The 18,816-nt window shown below is 53.6% G+C and overlaps 1 protein-coding gene across 5 annotated transcripts in view; it reads left to right on the forward strand.

The window, feature by feature from the left end:
• SYNE3 (spectrin repeat containing nuclear envelope family member 3) overlaps window positions 1–18,816 on the forward strand; it is a 97,380-nt gene that overhangs the window by 33,163 nt on the left and 45,401 nt on the right. For 3 of the 5 annotated variants that reach the window (XM_055303636.1, XM_055303637.1, XM_055303635.1), the window contains exons 2-4: window positions 3,115–3,263; window positions 12,887–13,059; window positions 13,991–14,300. In XM_055303636.1, the coding sequence (XP_055159611.1) occupies window positions 3,120–3,263; window positions 12,887–13,059; window positions 13,991–14,300 (627 nt within the window). In that variant the 5' untranslated portion in view covers window positions 3,115–3,119. Of the gene's footprint in view, window positions 1–1,203; window positions 1,405–2,084; window positions 2,393–3,114; window positions 3,264–12,886; window positions 13,060–13,990; window positions 14,301–18,816 lie in introns of those variants that run through there. The other 2 variants (XM_055303634.1, XM_055303638.1) reach the window with 2 other exon arrangements.

An 18,816-nucleotide genomic window follows, 5' to 3' on the forward strand; every position in this document is an offset into this window, starting at 1 on the left:
GAAATCCCCAACCGCCCCCCCCCCCGCCCCAAGATCTGGGGACGGAGAGATGGAATTTAGGGGTGAAGACCTTAGTCTTACTGCTGCGAACCTCTACCTGTGAGCAGTTCCTGCCATCGTGCCGGGGGCAGAACCAAAGCAAAGCCCCCTCTCGCGTGACCAGCTCGGGTAACGTTGTCACATACGCTTTGATGCTGCATTGCAGTTGGAGATACCTTGAAATGTTGTCCCTCCCCATCACTACTTCAAAATTAGGGTAGTAATAAACCCCACTCTTAGCTCTTTTGATTTAGTGTGTTAATAAAAAAGCGTGTGCTTTATCTCATTAATTTAGTCTTTTGATAACTATGAGTTTTTAAAAAGATTTTATTTATTTATTTAGAGAGTGAGCTGGGGGCGGGCGGGGAAGGGGCAGAGCAGGAGGGAGACAGAATCCCAAGCAAGCTCCCCTCTGAGCTTGGAGCGCAACCCAGGGCTCGATCCCAGGACCCTGGGATCATGACCTGAGCCGAGACCAAGAGTGGGATGCTCAACCAACCAAGGCACCCTGGCCTCCCGATAACTGTGTTTTAATATGATTGATTTCCTTTGTAATTCTTTGCATTTTATGGTTGGCATTTCAAGCCTCTGCTCAGAGAAAGAACCCACAGAAGTGCAAGAGCGGTCCCACATGCCTCAAAACCCGCACCCTGGCCTGCAGCTCATCCACCTGCTGCCCACACATGCGTTCAGTGCACAGCCTTTCCCCCGTGGGCCTCTGCAGGCAGGCCTGGCTGGGAGCACGTGCTTCATTCCTGTGCAGGACTCTGAATGGGAACAAAACGGTTGGCAAAACAGGCCAAGAGGCCCCGGTGTCTTGAACGCCACCTGCAAGCTCACAGGCCTTGGACGTTTCCAGCCTGAAGGGCCCTCCCAGGCCTCCCTGCTGTTGTGATTAAGGCTGTCCTGCCATCAGAGGCATGGGGAGACTCCTTTCTGCCCCTCCCATTCCTTTTGCTTTGTAAAGTTACGTAAAAGCTGAGCTTTTGGAAGCCAATCAAGTCCCAAGCTAGACAAGAGATTAAAGACACAATGAACCAATTTAACCGCCCGCGCATCCTAATGTGCTTTACAAACGAAGCTTTCAAAGACAGGGAGTGGCTTCAGGGAACATATTAAACTGTTAGGAAAAAAAAAATCAAAACAGCTCTGAAAGGAAAACAGGACCGGCCACTGAGCTCTGAACTGCAGCCCCGGATCCCACCCCCGCGCGTGGATAGCATCCTCCAGCCTGGAAGGCCTAGCCCGGCGCCCACCTGGCGGGGGTGCTCAGAGTCTCAGTTTCTCAATCAATGCTTGTTGAGCGACCAGCTGCTGAACCAGAAGGAAGGGCCGGCGCACAGTTCAACCATGTGAAGAAACTGGGTTTGTTTGTTGTTGCTTTTAATTTTTCTTTGTAAAGTGATGCTTGCTCTCTAGAAAAATCACAAAGCATCTGTGGAAAAACAAGGAAACAAAAACCCCCAGCTGCAGGTTTCCACCATCCACAGTCGAATCACCTTTGACCAACTGGCCTCCAAGGACACTCTGCCAGGAAAAGAGAGGCCTGAGGTCACATGGGCCCCGGCTCGAGCCACTTCAGCCCACACCCCCCTCTGCTCTAGTTAAGTCACGGGGACACGTCATGGCAGGACTGCCTGACCTCTTCCCATGAACGCAGTTGCTTGTGGTTTTGTTTGCTTTTATTAGTTGTAGAGTCGTACCTACTAAATATACAGTTTTGCCTAGTTTTTGGGTATCATCGTGTTGTAAGAATTCCCCGTCATCGATTCATTTTCTTTTTTTAATTTTTATTTATTTATGATAGTCACAGAGAGAGAGAGAGAGGCAGAGACACAGGCAGAGGGAGAAGCAGGCTCCATGCACCGGGAGCCTGATGTGGGATTCGATCCCGGGTCTCCAGGATCGCGCCCTGGGCCAAAGGCAGGCGCCAAACCGCTGCGCCACCCAGGGATCCCATCGATTGATTTTCAATGTACTTTTTGTGGGCCGCTTGATATCCTGAAATGCAGTGTGCCTTACTTTCCTTACCTAATCCCCCCCCACTGTTGGGCGTGTGCGTATTTCTCGTTTTGCTCTGTTTTCCATGGTGCATTAAACTTTATACCAATTCCGGGCTGTTTCGACATCTACAGAGCGCTTCCTCTGTGCAAGGCGTTGTGGGAGGTTGGGGATAAGCTACACACAATCCCTTCACCCAAGATGCGGATATAAATAACTTTAATCCAAAGCAGGTTATAGTTGCCATAAGCAGACAGCTAGAACTGGAGTACAGAATGGTTTTGCCTGGGCTTCATGGGACTCCAAGAAAGTTAAGTGCGAAAATCTGAGCTTCTGTGTCTGCAGCTAAAAGGTGAGGGTCAGGGAGCAGAGGGCAGCGTCGTGGAGGGCTGGTTTACCTGGGGGGGGGGGGTCCATGCTGGCAGGCAGGTGGCCCCTAAAACGCCAGAGCAGGTGGGGCTCATCTCAAGCGTAAGGTCAGTTGGTTGTCCGTGGCTGCCACAAGCCAGGTGGTGTGTGGCTCGGTGGAAAAACACCAGTGATGGTCTGCGGTGGACCCAAGCTGGTGGCAAACTAGCAACAAGACACCTGGCTACATGGTTGGCCCTGGCCCTGGGACCTTTTTATTCCGGTGAGTTTCCGGGGCCGGCGTCAGCTTGGTCGATGCCAAAAATCGTTTCTTAGGTTGAGGCTTCTGGGTCCATGCAGATCGTGATTCATTATGCCGTGGCCATCTCAGACCACATGTGTTTGGGGATTCTCTTTTGGAGGGGCGCCAACCCGCAGAGACCGAAGAGGGTTGGCCCTGAGTCCCAAGGTAGGGTGAGGGGGGCCAGGGAAGCTGAGAGGCCCGAGAGAATCTTCGCCAGCCCGGTGCCCTGGGCCCCCTCTCCCTGCTTGGCCACAGCAGAGGCCTGCTTTCCTCCCTGGTCCTTTGGCCTTTTGACACACACAATTGCCGCCGTGCATCCTCCTCAGATGTGCAGCTGTCCCCAGCATCGGTCCCCCACCCCCGCTGCCCTACCCCTGCCCCGCCGGCCTGATCTCATGTGGTCTTGTCTTCAACCCCTGCAGGTGCCATGACTCAGCTGGCCCAGGAGAGCTTCGACAGGAGCGTGGAGGACGCCTGGGAGTGGATGAGGGCTGTGCAGGATCGGCTGCAGGTCAACGACAACACCCAGGGGCCCCGGGCGGCCCTGGAGGCCAGGCTGCGGGAGACCGAGGTAGGTAGAGGCCGTGGCCTCCATAGCCCCATGGCCTTGGCCACGTCCCTCCCTCTCGGGCCCCACCTTCCTGGGCTGTTAAATGGCAGGGTGGACTTGACTCTCTCAAACTTTGATGTGTTTGAATCTTCTGGGGATTTGGGTTTGAGGGCGGGTTCTGATCTAGAAGGTCACAGTGGATGCCACCCACGGCATTGCTAACCTGCTCCGGGTGAGGCGTCGCTGTTGGTCCTGGGACCGTATGCTGCCAGGTGCCCTCTGGTTCTCCTGTCCCAGCAGAAGCACCGTGTGGCTAGGTGGGCCCCCAGCCAGCCCAGGTGGGCCAGGCCTGGCGCCCTGCAGCTCCCCTGCTTCCCTGGGCCTCAGGTCCCTGCCAGGTCTCGGTGGGCCCAGATCGGCCTTCAGGAAGGTGCAGAAGGGGCTCTATCCAGTTGGAAGTGACCCCCCAGCTTCCCCAAGCAGGGCTCAGAGCGTGTGGGGCTACACACCTGTTGGAAGTGCTGGTGCCCAGTGCCTGGCCTGGTATTATGGTGCCCCCATCCGACAGCATCTGCTCCAGGCTCGGGGCCAAGGGGAAGAATGAATGAATGAATCAGAGACCTAGGTCATAGTGTCCATGCCGATGCTAAAGTGCTCTGTGGCCTTTGGCAAGTCCCCGTCCCTCTCTGGGCCTCACTTTCCGATCTATAAGCAAAGCCATGACATAGGCGTCTCTTGGGTCACATCCACTGGGATATTGCACAATTCTAACTTGTCACATCACCATGGTCACTTTTGAGGGAGGCTAACCTTTTCCTACACAAACTGGTCTCCCGACCAGGCTAGAAATGGGGCTGACCCCACACTGTTTGCTTTCTTTCTTTTGTGCCTCTTACTGAAAATATCTAACGCTCTTTTTTAGAAATGGACACTCAAAATTAAGACATTTATATCACATTGGTAGGGCTCATCATTTGAGGTTCAACACAACATCGTGAAGGAGGAGCCATTGTCCGTGTATTTCCATATGGGGAAAATGGGTCTCAGGTCATGTGACTTGTCGAAGGTGGAAAGGTCTCTGGATGGGATATTCCATCCTGGAATTTGAATCTTCTGAGTCCTTGTCAGATGAGCTTTCTGCTTCCCTGCAGCGTCATGTGCTTCTCAGATGATCAGAGACGGGGTATTCACAATAAAACCATGCCTGGCAGGGCAGAGAGCAGGGCATTCTAGTTTCTTGGGTGTTCTGTTTGATAGAACAGCTCACTGGACTTGAGAGAGGACAGACTTTGGAGTCTGGACATCTTGGGTTCAACTCCCAGCTCTCTTCTTGCTGGCTGTGTGAGCCCCTGCAAGTCATTTGACCCTACTGGGCCTCAGTTTGCTTCCTTTCTAGAAAGGGATAGGGCTAAGTATCTCAGAATGGTGCTTCTCATGCCTTCATTGGCCTGGCTCTGGTGGACCAGAGACCTGCCACTTTGAGTCACATTTTTTCACTAGCCTCCCCTGTGTCAGGTGTCAAACTGTGGCCGCAGGACCACCAGGTGATAGATTCATCCCTGGTCCCTGCCCTCAGGTTGCTCCCGGCGCAGCCCCTTGCCACACACCTTAATTAAATACAGCCCTGCTCTTCCTGTGAGGTAGGTGTGGAGGGGCCTGCCTCTCTCCATGGCTTACGTTGCCTGCCTCCTGGTGTAGCGCCATCTGAGTCCTTGCCATCCTGAGCCACATGTCCTTCTATGGCAACCAAGACCAGGTGCTTGATGGGCCTGGTAAACGCCCCCCCCCGCCCCCACCAAGTGACCATCATGGCCACGTAAAAGTGTCATGGTCATAGGCTTCCCAGTTGGACAGTGAAGTGAGCAGAGAACCCAGGGCTCTTGGAAAGCCCAAGTGAGGTTACGTCCCCCAGCCTGATCAAGGGAGGCCTCTGGGGACAAGTGACTTTGCTGTTGAAGCTCAAACATAGAGGAGGTAATCAGCTTGGGGGATGCAGGGGTGAGGGGGGTGAGGAGGGAGCTCCAGGCAGGGACAATTGTGTAGGAAAGGCCCAGAGGTGGGCACAGTCTGTAGCATATGCTCAGAACATCAACAAGGCTATAGGGGAGCACCAGCCATCAGGCGGAAGCAGGGGACAGGGCCAGAGGGGTGGTCAGGGCTCAGAGGGTGACAGCTTGGAACAGCGAACCTGGGAGCTTGGACATCTCTTCTGCAACAGGGGAATGGTGGATTGGAAACTTGGATGGCAGGGATTGAAGGGACGGGCGAGCCTGGAGTGGGGAGAGGAGTTGGCAACCCAAAGCCCCTTCCCTTGTCAGACTTGGCCTTTATCACCATCAGCACTGTTATTGTCACCAGCAGGCATTTATCAAACAATGAGTCCTCCCGGATCACTGGGAGTGGGGACCTGACACTCATTCAACACCTGTTCTGTGCTTGGGGCCGCGCTATTTCATGTTTAATTTTACAAAAGCCTGGTGAATGTGGTTTTATTGTCCCAAATTTTCAATAATAAAATGTGGTTCTGAGACACAGCGATGAGCCAAAACTCCAGAAATTGATCTTGGGGGCACTGGAATGGCTCAGCGAGGGAGCATCTGCCTTTGGCTCAGGGTGTGATCCCCGGGTCCTGGGATCGAGTCCCACATCGGGCTCCCCTCTGCCCGTGTCTCTGCCTCTCTCTCTGGGTCTCTCGTGAATAAATATATAAAATCTTAAAAAAAAAGAAAGGAAAAGAAATTGATCTTGTCAGGGCCTGAACCCAGGGTTGAGTCTGGAGTGTCACTGGCCATCCATGTGCGGGCACCTGGAGCAGGGAGGCAGGTGAAGGGCGCCTTACTCAGGGGCTCACCGCATAGAAGGGGACAGGTATGCACATAATCCACGCCACACGAGGGTCCCATGACGTCATTGATGTTATTCCCCTCCTCTAAAGCCTTCCATGGCTCCCCATTGCCCACCAAGAAAAAAAACCAAACTCCACCTGGCATCAGAGTCTCCCACTGTCTACACGACTCTGTTTGCTGGCCTTGGCTTCTCCAGCCTGCTGATCCCATCCCATCTTCCCCTGTTAGCAGAGAGCCTCGAGGTCCTCTCAGCAAGCCTCTGGCCTGTGCCGTTGCCTCTACTTGGAATGCCCGTTCGCGTGGGTGTGGTCGTGTTTGTGAAATGGAGCACTCCTAGCCCCAGCCCCATCTCCTGATGTCTGTCCTGGAACACCGCAGCCCTGCGCGCGTACTTCGTGTCTTGGGAACTAATCCCTTTGGGCCTCACACCCTTACCCTGGCAGCTCGTTGCCCTGGGTGTGGGTCAGGCATAAGCCAAGGCGAGGGTGGTCCTTAGGACTTGGAACCTAGGTGGAGGGGTCACGTCCTGGGTGCTCCCCCGCAGGCTCTCCCACGGGGCTCAGGCGTCCTATTTTCTGAGCTTTGACATGTCAAAACCAATTTCGCAATAAGAAAGAAAACATTTGGGCAGCCCGGGTGGCTCAGTGGTTTAGTGCCACCTTCAGCCCAGGGCCTGATCCTGGGGACCGGGGATCGAGTCCGGCATCGGGCTCCCTACAGGGAGGCTGCTTCTCCCTCTGCCTGTGTCTCTGCCTTTCTCTTTGTCTCTCATGAATAAATAAATTTAAAAATCTTTAAAAAAAAGAAAAAAAAAACATTTCGCTTCGGCCTTCTGGTGAAGGGAGCAACTGGTGCACCACTTTCCTACCTCCCCAGTCCATGGGACCTCTCTCTGGGGCCTGGTGGGGGGCACCCCAGCAGCTCAGTGATGTGCACTCCTGGTAATTGTCTGCCTCAGTGCCAGGATGTGAGTTCCAATCCAGCTCTGATGCCTCATAGCCACGGGGCCAGGAGCACGTCCCACGCCGTCCTGCCCTCCCTGCCTTCTGCACGAGGGGTGTCGGCAGCTCTAGGACCCTCATGGTGGTGGAAGCCTTCTGCAAAGGGAGACTGGAGAGATTGTTGCTCCTGGGAAATAGGACTGGCCAGCTGGGGTTCGAATCCCCACTGTGGCCGTGGCACCTCGGGAGCTTCAGCTTGTTGGGGTGGAAGTGGGGGTGCTGGTTGTCACTTTGCAGGAGGGAGGGACCCTGGAGTCGAATGACTTACTGGTGCCTTTGGCAAAGTGCAGGCACCCTGGCAGAGCCAGCCCCATGGGTGAGGTGGTTTCGATGCCAGGATCACGTGTGTGCCGACCCTTCCTGCCCATGCCCAGCCTCCAGGAGCTGGTCCCCCGAGTCCCAGCGTCCTGTCTCTCTGCCCACTGGTTCCCAGCCTCCGTGGCCCTGCACTCGGGGCCTAGCCTCAGCCGGGCTGCTTCCTAGCTGCCTTCCAGGCTCCTGTGTGGTCTGACACAGGCTGCATTTCCCAGAACTTGGCTTCCAGATGTTGGACACACTGTGCCTGAACACATCGTGCTTCTCTGCCTCTGCTCAAGCCCCCATCACAGATGTTTGCGTGTCACTAAGACTCGGTGCCAATGCCACCTACGCACGGAGCCTCCTTGGGTTTCCCCACACCCCTCATTGAGCTCCGATCATTATTTTGTGGTATCTGTGGCTCATTGACAGTCATCTGTGCTCTCAGCTGTAGACCCCACCACAGCCTGCAAGCATCAGGCCTTATTTGTTCATCTGGGACCCCAGTGCCCAACACAGTACCCAGCAGAGTATGGAGAATAGTACCTAGTATAGCACCTAGTGCCGTGCCCAGCACAGTGCTTAACTTGGTACCCCATGTAGTACAAAGCATAGGACCCAGCATAGTACTCAACTCAATGCCAAGCGTAGTACTCAACACAGTGCCCAGCACATGCCCAGCATAATATCCAGCACAGTACCCAACTCAGTATCCAGCACAGTACTGCACATAGTGCCCCGCATAGTACTCAGTGTAGTACTGAGCATAGTACCCAGCACAGCGCCTGCCTGGTCTTGGCTGCATTGAGGACAAGCCCTGACTAACCTCGTTCCTCCAGCTTTCCTTATCTATTTGTTCTTCTCTCCTCTGAGGCCTTCTCTCCTCCAACCCCCACCAGTCTGGTCCTCACTGCTCCTTCCAATCAGGGTCATTCTGTGGCTGCAGTTCAAGAACCCCTTCCCAGCCGGCCATTCCCTCCTGCCACACACTCCTGGATCTTGCTGCTAATCAGCTAGAAAAGAGCCTCCCACCGACCGAAGAGCATGATCACAACAGTAGTGAAGAAAGGCAGAATCTGCTTCTTAGAAGCTTAGGCCCGGCCTCCAAACTCCTGGTCCCGGGCCCACGACAAATATCCCATTGGTTGATGTTTCAGCTTGCGGGCAGATGTGTCAGCTTCGGGCCAGATGGGGCTTGGTGTTCCGCCTGCCTTGGGCCTGGCCGGCTCTTCTCTCTTTGGCAGGGAAGCCACAGAGCACTCCCTGCCAAGGGCAGGGGACCTAGGGGTCCAGCCTACGCCCCTCTGAGCAGGGAGTCAGGAACGCAAAGGGCGAGAGGCCTAGGGGAGGTCACACAGGATGTGGGAAAGGGGCTCTAGTCCTCATGGGGACTTTCCAGGCCCGGCTGTCTCTGTCTCTGGGGGTGACGGAGAGACAGAACTTAGCTTCTTCCCCCATGGCTTTTGGCTCCCTGGTTTATGGAGCTGGATTCTGCTGGGGCCTCATCTGGGCAGCAGGGATAGAAGAGGCCGCTTCAACCTCCACAGAGAACTGGCCCGCAAAGCTCCAGGCTTCTGTGGCTTCCCAGCACCCCTGTTTGTAAAACTGCAGTTCCCGTGGCACCCTTCCTGCGAATTCGGGGTGTGGGCATTACGTCTGCTCCTCAACGCTGGGAGTCAGAAATACCAGGTCCTTAAATTAAATCCCAGGGGATGGCAAGTAATTCATTCTGAGCTCACTGTGGGACCCCTGCTCCTGAGTGGTGTGAAGTTCTGTGCAGGGGGTGGGTAATCTCACTCGGCCCAGAACATTCCGCAGTGGCCCTCAGATCTTTAGTCCACGCTAACCACTATAGTATCTTTGTCGCCTACGTTGCAGCCTGCTGCTGAGCAGGACTTGGCATCTCTGTTGGGTTCTTGCTGCAGCCATGATCCTCTGGCATCCTGCTGCGTCCTGACGCTTGGCCGGGATCAACGAGCCAACAGAACCTCTTTCCCCCTCTTGGGGTAGCTCCCCGCTCCCCATTTTCCCTGCCTGCCAACCCCCACCCCCGACCACCTAGACCACAGAGGCAGCCTGTGGAAGGAGCTTGTTTAATGCCACTCTTTGATGGCACAGGTAGGAGGCGAAGTGCCTCTCTATCATCATCATCACAGTAGGCCATTCTCATAGGAAGTAACAAAAAGGATAGACACCATTGCCCCTTTGCACATGTTGGAAAAGGATCTACATCATAGCTCAGCCTTTTACAAAGTATACTAACACATCAATGTTTTAAGTAACTATTTTTAAAAAATATTTAATTTATTTATTCATGAGAGACACAGAGAGAGAAAGGCAGAGTCATAGGCAGAGGGAGAAGCAGGCTCCCTGTAGGGAACCTGATGCGGGACTTGATCCCAGGACCCTGGGATCATGCCCTGAGCCCAAGGCAGATGCTCAACCCCTGAGCCACTCAGGTGTCCCAGTAACTGTATTTGAAAAAATTAATGGTATAACCCTATGACGTAGACAAAGTGGGAATTGTTATCACTATCTCATGGTGCCAAAGGGAGACCCAGAGCGACCCAGGGGCCTGCTGGGGGCACACAGCTATCAGTGAAGCAGCATCTGGCTCCCCCAACCTGGCCCCGGCCTAGTGCCATCCACAGAGAAGAGTCAGAGACAGCCAGCCCACTGGGACTTCATTCTGAGAAGGCTGGCTGCCAGGCCGAGGGAGACAGGCTGGGCAACAGAGCTTGAGCTATCAGCAAATTGCTGTTCAGTAAATAGGGATCAAGGGTGGGAAAAGACAGTACTAGCAGTGAACAGTCAGTAGCTGACAGTGGAGCGTGGGCCAGGCAATGTGCCCAGGGCTCTCCCAGCATCAGGAAATGTGACCATGACCCTGGGTGGTGTCAGTGTCCTCTTCCCCCATTTCACAGGCCCGGAGCATCTAAGTACCATGAGGAAGGTCTCGCAGGTCGGGGGAAAGGCTCTGGAATTGGAATCCAATTGTACTTTCACTACAGAGACCATACTTTAGTTGCCAAAGAAATAAATAATGGCAATAAGGACCAGAGCTGATGTTAATCAGAGGTGTACTACTTGACAGACATTGTGTATTCGTCTGGGCCCTCCAAGAGGCCAACGCCAAGATGAGTTTAAAAGCTCAAGATGTTTTAGTACTGGAAGTCCTGCCCTCAGCATCAGATAGCAAAAAGAAACAAAAGGCATCCAAACTGGCAAAGAAGAAATCAAACTTTTATTCTTCGCAGACGACATGATACTCTATGTCGAAAACCCAAAAGCCTCCAGCAAAATAAATTGGTAGATTTTTTTGATATAGGAATTCAGCAAAATCGCAGAATATAAAATCAAAGCACAGAAGTCAATTGCATTTCTATACACTGACCAATAAAGCAGGAGAAAGAGAAATCAAGGAATCGATCCCATTTACAGTTGCACCGAAAGCCATAAGATACCTAGGAATAAAAAGCTTTTGTGCAGCAAAGGAAAACAGGCCACAAAACTAAAAAGCAACCTATGCAATGGGAGAAGATATTTGCAAATGTCTTATCTGGTAGAGGGTTAATGTCCAAAACCTAAGCACAACTCATCAAACTCAACACCCCCAAAAAACAAAAAATCCTATCAACAAATGGGCAGAAGACATGACCAGACATCTCTCCCAAGAAGACATACACATGACCAACAGACACATGAAAAAAAAATGCTCCACATCAGTGGGCATCAGGGAAATACAAATCAAAAACCACAATGAGATACAACCTCATATCAATCAGAATGGCTAAAATTAACAAGACAGGGAACAACAGGTGTTGGCGAGGATGTGGACAAAGGGGAACCCTCTTAAACTGTTGGTGCGGACGCAAACTGGTGCAGCCACCTGGAAAACAGTGTGGAGGGTCCTCACGAAGTTAAAAATAGAGCTACCCTATGACCCAGCAATTGGTATTTATCCAAGGGATACCATCATAGTGACTTGAAGGAGCTCCTGTACCCCAATGTTTATAGCAGCAAGGTCCACAATAGCCAATAGTTTTTCCATCTATGGAAAGATCCTAGATGTCCACTGACAGATGCATGGATAAAGAAGATGTGGTCTATATATTTGTGTACACACACACACACAGTGGAATATTACTCAGCCACCAGAAACAATGAAATCTTGCCATTTACAATGACCTGGGTGGAATTAGAGTGTATTATGCTAAGTGAAATAAGTCAATCAGAGAAAGACAAATACCATATGATTTCACTCATATGTGGAATTTAAGAAGTAGAACAGGTGAACAGAGGGGAGGGGAAGGAGAAATCAAATCAGATGAAAACAGAGAAGGGGGCAAACCATAAAGACTCTTAATTCTGGGAAATAAACTGAAGGTTGCTGGAGGGGAGGGAGGTGGGGGATGGGGTAACTGGGTGATGGGCACGAAGGAGGGCACGTGATGGAATGAACACTGTTATATGCAACTGATGAATCACTGATCTCTACCTTTGAAACTAATAATACACTATGTGTTAATTAAATTGAATTTAAAATTTTTTTTTTTTTAAAAAAAGCTCAAGACAGGGCAGCCCGGATGGCTCAGCAGTTTAGCGCCTGCCTTTGGCCCAGGGCGCGATCCTGGAGACCCGGGATCGAATCCCACATCGGGCTCCCGGTGCATGGAGCCTGCTTCTCCCTCTGCCTGTGTCTCTGCCTCTCTCTCTCTCTCTCTGTGTCTCTATGAATAAATAAATAAAATCTTAAAAAAAAAAGCTCAAGACATTTGATAGGGAAATGTCTATGAAAGAAACCAGGTTGGGAACCCAATGAGGTTCGGAATGGGGAGATATGTCCAATGCAGGTCTGCCCCCCCAATCCAGGAGACCAGGAAGTGTCTGGGATTGTGATGTGATTCTAAGGGAGTCTGGCCAGGCCTTGGGGCCTCCGGGACCAGTCACCCATCAGAGGAGCCCAAAGCCCCACAGGAACAGGCCTGCCTTGGTGTTCTTGCCTCATCACTGGTGGGAGCAGCCGAGGGGCCCTGGCTCAAGCCCACTCCCTACAGTAGATCCGAGAGGCAGATCCTCACAGCCCCCTACACTGCGACATACACCTCACATTTTCTCATTTCATATTGAAAAAAAAAATATCTGGGAGCTAGGTACTAAGAATGATCCCATTTTACAAATGAGAAAATCGAGTCCGGGACAATGATGAAACTTGCCTGAGTTCACACAGCTGGAAGTGGCCAAGTAGGGAAGGGAAGGGAGTTAGATCATCAGACGGCCCTGAAGGTGGTCGCTCATCTCCCTGGCTCCCCGCTTCCAGCCTCAGGGCCGTTAGCTAACTGCCCACCGTCACAGGAGAAGGTGCAGGGGCCTCTGATTTGAACCCCAGCTCCTCTGGCCTCAGAGTCCTGGCTCTTTCCATCAAGTCACTGTCTTGCCAAAGCTCTGGCTGCTTGTATTTTGTCTAATTCCTGGAAACTGGTATTTGTGTCCACAACAGAAAATATGCCAGCTGGAGCCGGAGGGGCGCGTGAAGGTGGACCTGGTGCTGCGGGCGGCTGAAGCCCTCCTGGTGTGCTGTCATGAGGACCAGAAGCCCGCGATCCTGGCCCAGCTGAAGGACCTCAAAGCCCAGTGGGAGGAGACGGTCACTTACATGACTCACTGTCACAGGTAGGGTGGCTGGGGACCCTGCCAGGCCTTTGTAGCTGCCACGGACCCTCCTCGTCCGCCACCACACTGTCCTGGGGCCTCCACCCAAGGGACGTTTCTCCAGGCCTGGGATGGCTGGGAACAGGATGTTCTCTTGGGATTTGGGCCAGCCCCACCCACCTCTTTCTAATTATAATCAAGCTTAATGATGATAATGGACGGTGGGAGCCCATCGTGTTTTGCCAACAATGAAGTCTTAGTAGACTTCCCATGTGTTCATCCTCCAGCACGATGGCAGAGTGGCTCTGGAGTGAAAAGGCTCTTGCCTTGCTAGCAATTTAGCCTAGATTCTCTGCCTATACCTGGGGACCGGGGGGGAGGGGAGGTTACACAGACCTGAGGTTGCCTCTTGCTCTGCTGGTTATTTGCTGTGTGGTCTTGGGAAAGTTACTTGGCTTCTCTGAGCCTCAGGCTCCTCATCTGGACAATGGGTATAATCAAGCATTGCTTGGCGGCTGTCAGCAAGATGGAAGAGGATAACAAATGTCAAGGGCAAGGCATAGTAGGCCTGCAGCAGACAGGAGCTGCTGACATCCCCTCCATCTTTATAAAACCAGAACGTTGCGTAGCCGGGGTGACTGCACGGTGCTGTTTGCTTTTTGAACCCTTTCACTTGGAATTCCAAAGTGGTTTGATGTTGGCTGGATAGATGAGGCCATCTCCATATAACAGATGGGGAAACTGAGGTGGGCAAGGAGGCAGGGAGATGCAGCAAGCTCCGGGCCCCTCTGGGACCCACTCACGGGCCCCTAGCTTTCGGCCCTGCTGAGCGGTGACAAGCCCCCAGATACTGCCGCCCAGGTGACTGTGAGGCCCCGAGACGGTGTCATTGTGCCCCTGGCACCGGGGCCAGGTGGGCAGGGGGCTCACGGCCCGTGCTCTCTGTCCACAGCCGCATCGAGTGGGTGTGGCTGCACTGGAGCGAGTATCTGCTGGCTCGGGATGAGTTCTACCGCTGGTTCCAGAAGATGCTGGAGGTGCTGGAGGTCCCCGCGGAGCTGCAGCTGGGCCTGAAAGAGAAGCAGTGGCAGCTGAGCCACGCCCAGGTGCTGCTGCACAACGTGGGCAACGAGGCGGTGCTCCTTGACCGGCTGCTGGAGGAGGCGGCTTCCCTGTTCAACAGGATCGGGGACCCCAGTGTGGACGAGGATGCCCAGAAGAGGATGAAGGCTGAGTACAGTGCCGTGAAGGCCAAAGCTCAGGTGCGTGAGATGCGGTGGCGGACTCATTCCTCACCCCTGCGCCCACTTACCTGCCTCTGTCTCCCCATGCAGCCACCCTTTTGCTCCCTAGACATCGATCCCCTGGGTACTCGCCATCGACTCCCCGAACTCCTGCTGACCCACCGGCCACCACCACGTGTCCACCTGCCCACCCTCCTCCCCACTCACCTGTCTTCCCCCCAAACGGCCCAGTCTGCCATTCGCTATTCCCCACCCCCACCCTTTGTTACCCCCCCAGCCCTCTCTCTGTGTACCCACCCTCCCATCCCTCTGTCATCCTACTCATCCAGCCTAGCCAGCCTCACATTCGTCTACACAACCACTTAATCTCCCTCTCCTGCATCCACATGCTCCTCCAACTACCCATCAACCCACCGCCTGCTCGTTCAGGTGACTGTCTGCAGTCTGCTACCTATCCCCTGTCCCCCCTTCACCACCTGCTCACTCCCTATCTGCCTGTCACCACTGTCCATGCACGCACCCACCCACCGCCTAACTGCCACATCCCTGCCTTCCATCTACTCAGCCACCCACCCCTCTGCCTCCACCCACCCAACAGCCTGTGATGTACCATCCATACACCCAGTGCCACCCAGGGCCGCGTACACGTGTGGTGCTTAGCATATGTACGCTGTGTACACTGCCTGACGCACTAGGATGCTCGGCCTTGCCATGACGCTTGGCTCATCTCCTCTTCCCCGGTCCCTCCCTCCTACCGCCCTCCACCCTTCCTCCTCTGCTCTCTTTCGACCTTCCTCCAATCCTTCTGCCCATTCTTTGTCTCCATCCCCACACCTTGATTTTTTAAAGACTTTGTTTATTTACTTATTTACTTACTTATTTGTTGAGAGCCTGGAAGCAGGGGGAGAGGCAGAAGGAGAGGGAGAGAGAGAGAGAATCTTAAGTAGACTTCCCACTGAGTGCAGAGTCCAGATAGCCTTGAGTTTTAACCAGTCCATAGATTTACCAATTTCAATTATTAGTATAGATTTATTTTTTTTAAGATTTTATGTATTTATTTGAGAGAGAGGGAGATAGAATGATCAGAGGGAAGGATAGAGGGAGAAGCAGGCTCCCCGCCTGAGCAGAGAGCCTGATGTGGGGCTTGAACATGGGACCCTGGGATCATGACCTGAGCCAAAGGCAGACACTGAACTGGCTGAGCTGCCCCAGTCATTAGTAAATTTATTTATTTAAAGATTATATTTATTTATTCATGAGAGACACAGAGAGGCAGAGACGCAGGTAGGGGGAGAAGCAGGCTCCCTGTGGGGAGCCCGATATGGGACTCGATCCCAGGACCCCAGGATCAGGCCCTGAGCCAGAGGCAGGTGCTCAACCACTGAGCCACCGAGGCGTCCCTAGAGTCCTGTTCTTCTGATGCATTCCCATATCCCTGTGCATTTTAGGATTGTTGTCCTTAAATTGTAATCAGAAAGGACCTGGCAATATGACAGGCTAGAAAGCCCGAATACCCTTCCATTTCAGACAACCAAAAATACTGCACAGAATTTAACAGGCGTTGCTTAAATGCAGACCCGTGTGTGCAGACACCAAGGTAGGAGACACCGTGTGGACCACAAGCAAAGATGTTCTAGATTGCTAAACTCACAGGTGCGCCTGAGGTTTTCCTGGGGTTAAGTGCTCAGGCTGGAGAAGGAAGTAAGACTTTGGGCCCAGAGGAAGCAGAGGCAGCAGCAAAATGTGAGAACCCTTGAGAGTGAACTAGAAAAATCTCCCCATGTGCAAACACAAGAAAGGAAGCCCGGGTTTCAGCTGGGGCTCTGGGATAAAACAAAACCCAAACAAATGAAAACATAATCACCCTTCAGAGTACGGGGCCAGGGGCCTCTCACATAATTTTGGCTTGGGGTTCAAGTTTGGACGTGGGAACTCCTGAGCCCACACACTGACATGACTGTGAAGCCAAGCAGGTGAATTCCGGGGTGGGGAGGCTGGCTGAAGCAGGCTCAGGCCCCTCAGAGGTTCAGGCCCCAATCACGGGGGTGGGGGGAGGTGGTGGTCTGCAGATAGAGTCCTGCTTGGGGCCAGCTCACAGCTCAAAACTACAGAGGCCCCAGGGAAACGATCCACCACGCCAGGAGACCCAGCGGACGGCAGTGTCAGACTCTGGAACTTCAGCTGCCCGAATAATCTGATGGAGACTGTAAATGATGTGTATACTCAGAATGCTTGAGGACAGAGCCCAAATCTGGGAGGAGGGAAACATTGACACAAGGAAAGAAAAAAAATTAGAGTCTCTTTAAAATATACTAATAGGGACGCCTGGGTGGCTCAGTGGTTGAGCGTCTGCCTTTGGCTCAGGTCGTGATCCCGGGTCCTGGGATGGAGCCTGACATAGGGCTCCCCACAGGGAGCCTGCTTCTCCCTCTGCCTGTGTCTCTGCCTCTCTCTGTGTCTCTCATGAATAAATTAAATCCTAATAAAAGAAGGGGGAAAAAAAAAAGAACAGGACTCCGGTCCCTGCATGCTTGTGAAGGGACCTGGGTTTAAGCCAGGCTCCGCTGCTTCCTAGCAGTGTGACCTTGGGGCAGCGCACCCTACCTGCGAGCAGGTTGAGGACTGAATGGGTTCACAGGTGAGCCCCTTGGAGCCTGGCAGGCAGCCTCCCTACCTAAAGAACCTCTCTACTCTCAATAGCAGGGGGAATAAATAGCAACCCCAGTGAAGTTTAACACACAGCAGGTGCTCGGAGCTGTGTATTGAATAAATGAGGGCCTCACCTTTGAGCTTGGAGGCATTCAATTCCTGAGGCCCCAGAGGGCAGGGACAGGGGGTTGTGGGGTAGCTGTGCAAGGGCCAGGATGGACAAGCAAGGAGAGCAGGGAGTGTGGCTCTTGCATGTGTAGCCAGTTGGCCCTCACCAAGTCCCGAGTGGCAAGGGCGGTGGTTCTCTCTCTTTCCCTAGAGCTGTCTCTGGGGCCCCGGCAGAGGAGGTGTCTGCCCCCGTGGCCTCCCAGTTGTGACTTTACAGGAAACAGGTGCTCATGTCAATCAGCAGAGAGCCTTCCGTGCGGCGTGCAGAGGACAGGAAATGGAAAGTAGTTAGACCTGTGTATATTTGCATGTGTGTACACGCGTGTGTGCATACGTGTGTGTGTGTGTGTGTGGAGGGGACATGCCTGGGGCACTGGGGCACTGGGTGAGTGCCCGTCCTGGCCTACATGTGGACATGCTCACCTCAGAGATTCTCAGGGTCACTCCGGGGACTCTTCTCTCACTGGATCCCAAAAACCCCACAAATCATAGAAATCACAATTCTTCTTGGCAGCTTCTATCTTTCCTTAGTCTCTCTGTGTCTTTGACCTCACTGGGTCCTCCCAGCCTTCCCCTGGGGTAGATAGAGAAGATTTGACGGGCCCATTTTGCAGACTTAAAACATCTAAGTGGCAGACACCACTGTCCCAGTAGAAAGATCCAGAAGTTCTACGTGACTCTCCAGGTAGAGAGACTCTATCCTCACTGGTGCTTCAGGTCCCACCCCTGTGCTTCTGCAGGTCGTGCTGAGAAGGAGGAAGGCAATTGTAAGTGGGAGGCTTGGAGCCCCTGGAGGAGGGAGCACGGTGCTCCCAGGAGTTCCCAGGGGGCAGAGGTTAGCGAGCAGGGTCTGGGGTGCAGGAGCGCGGGGGCTCGGGCATGGCAGGACGGGGTGGGGCAGGAAGCCGTCTCCCCCTGGGTGGAGGCCCTTGGAGTCGCCAGGCGTGCGGGTCAGTTCAGAAATGGGCGCTGGTGTTTGCAGGGTGACCTGATCCTGCCTGGAGGAGTAAATTCCGTTTGGCTTTTCCAGCTTGTGGCCGAAGCTCACGGACACTTGGATTTTCTCTTCCTGGCCACCAGAGGTTTGGGACTCTGTCGCTACTCACAGGGAGTCTTGTCTGCCCGTGGACGGGGAGGGCCTGGGGAGCCCCAGAGCTGCTTCTTGTCTCCCCCAGGAGGGTTGTGGCAGACCAGAGGTGCCGGCCGGAGAGGGGCCGGGCAGGGCTGCAAGTCCTCTGAAATCGTATGCAAGCTTGTATGAGTGCCTTTTCCCGGGGACAGGAGCCATAGCTTCCATCAGATTCCAGAGGGAGGCATGGCCTTCAGAAGGACTGAGAAGCAACTGAGAAAATCCAACTTTGGTGTTGTCCTTAGTAAGATATTTAACTCCTAACCCCAGGGTCCTCATTGGTAAAATGGGATATAGCCCCTGCCCCCCAAGGAACCCCCAGGGGCACAGCCCAGCCTTCCAGCCCTAGACAACAGGAAACTGCCCCAGCTCTAGCCTAAGCAAGGTGCGGATGCTGCATGTCCCGTGGTCCGCATGCCTCCTGGTCCCCTGCCTTGGACATTCGACCAAGGCCTCACCTGGCATGAGAGGCTCTGTGAGGCAGGTAAGAGAGGCATCCTGAGGCGGGCCGCTGAAGTGCCCCCAGCCCAGGGACAGGATGAGGGCCGCGTAGGAATCCCCAGGGATCCAGGCCTGTTCTCAGGGTGG

The sequence above is a fragment of the Nyctereutes procyonoides genome, unplaced genomic scaffold (genome assembly GCF_905146905.1).
Source record: "Nyctereutes procyonoides isolate TBG_1078 unplaced genomic scaffold, NYPRO_anot_genome, whole genome shotgun sequence".
Taxonomy (NCBI): domain Eukaryota; kingdom Metazoa; phylum Chordata; class Mammalia; order Carnivora; family Canidae; genus Nyctereutes; species Nyctereutes procyonoides.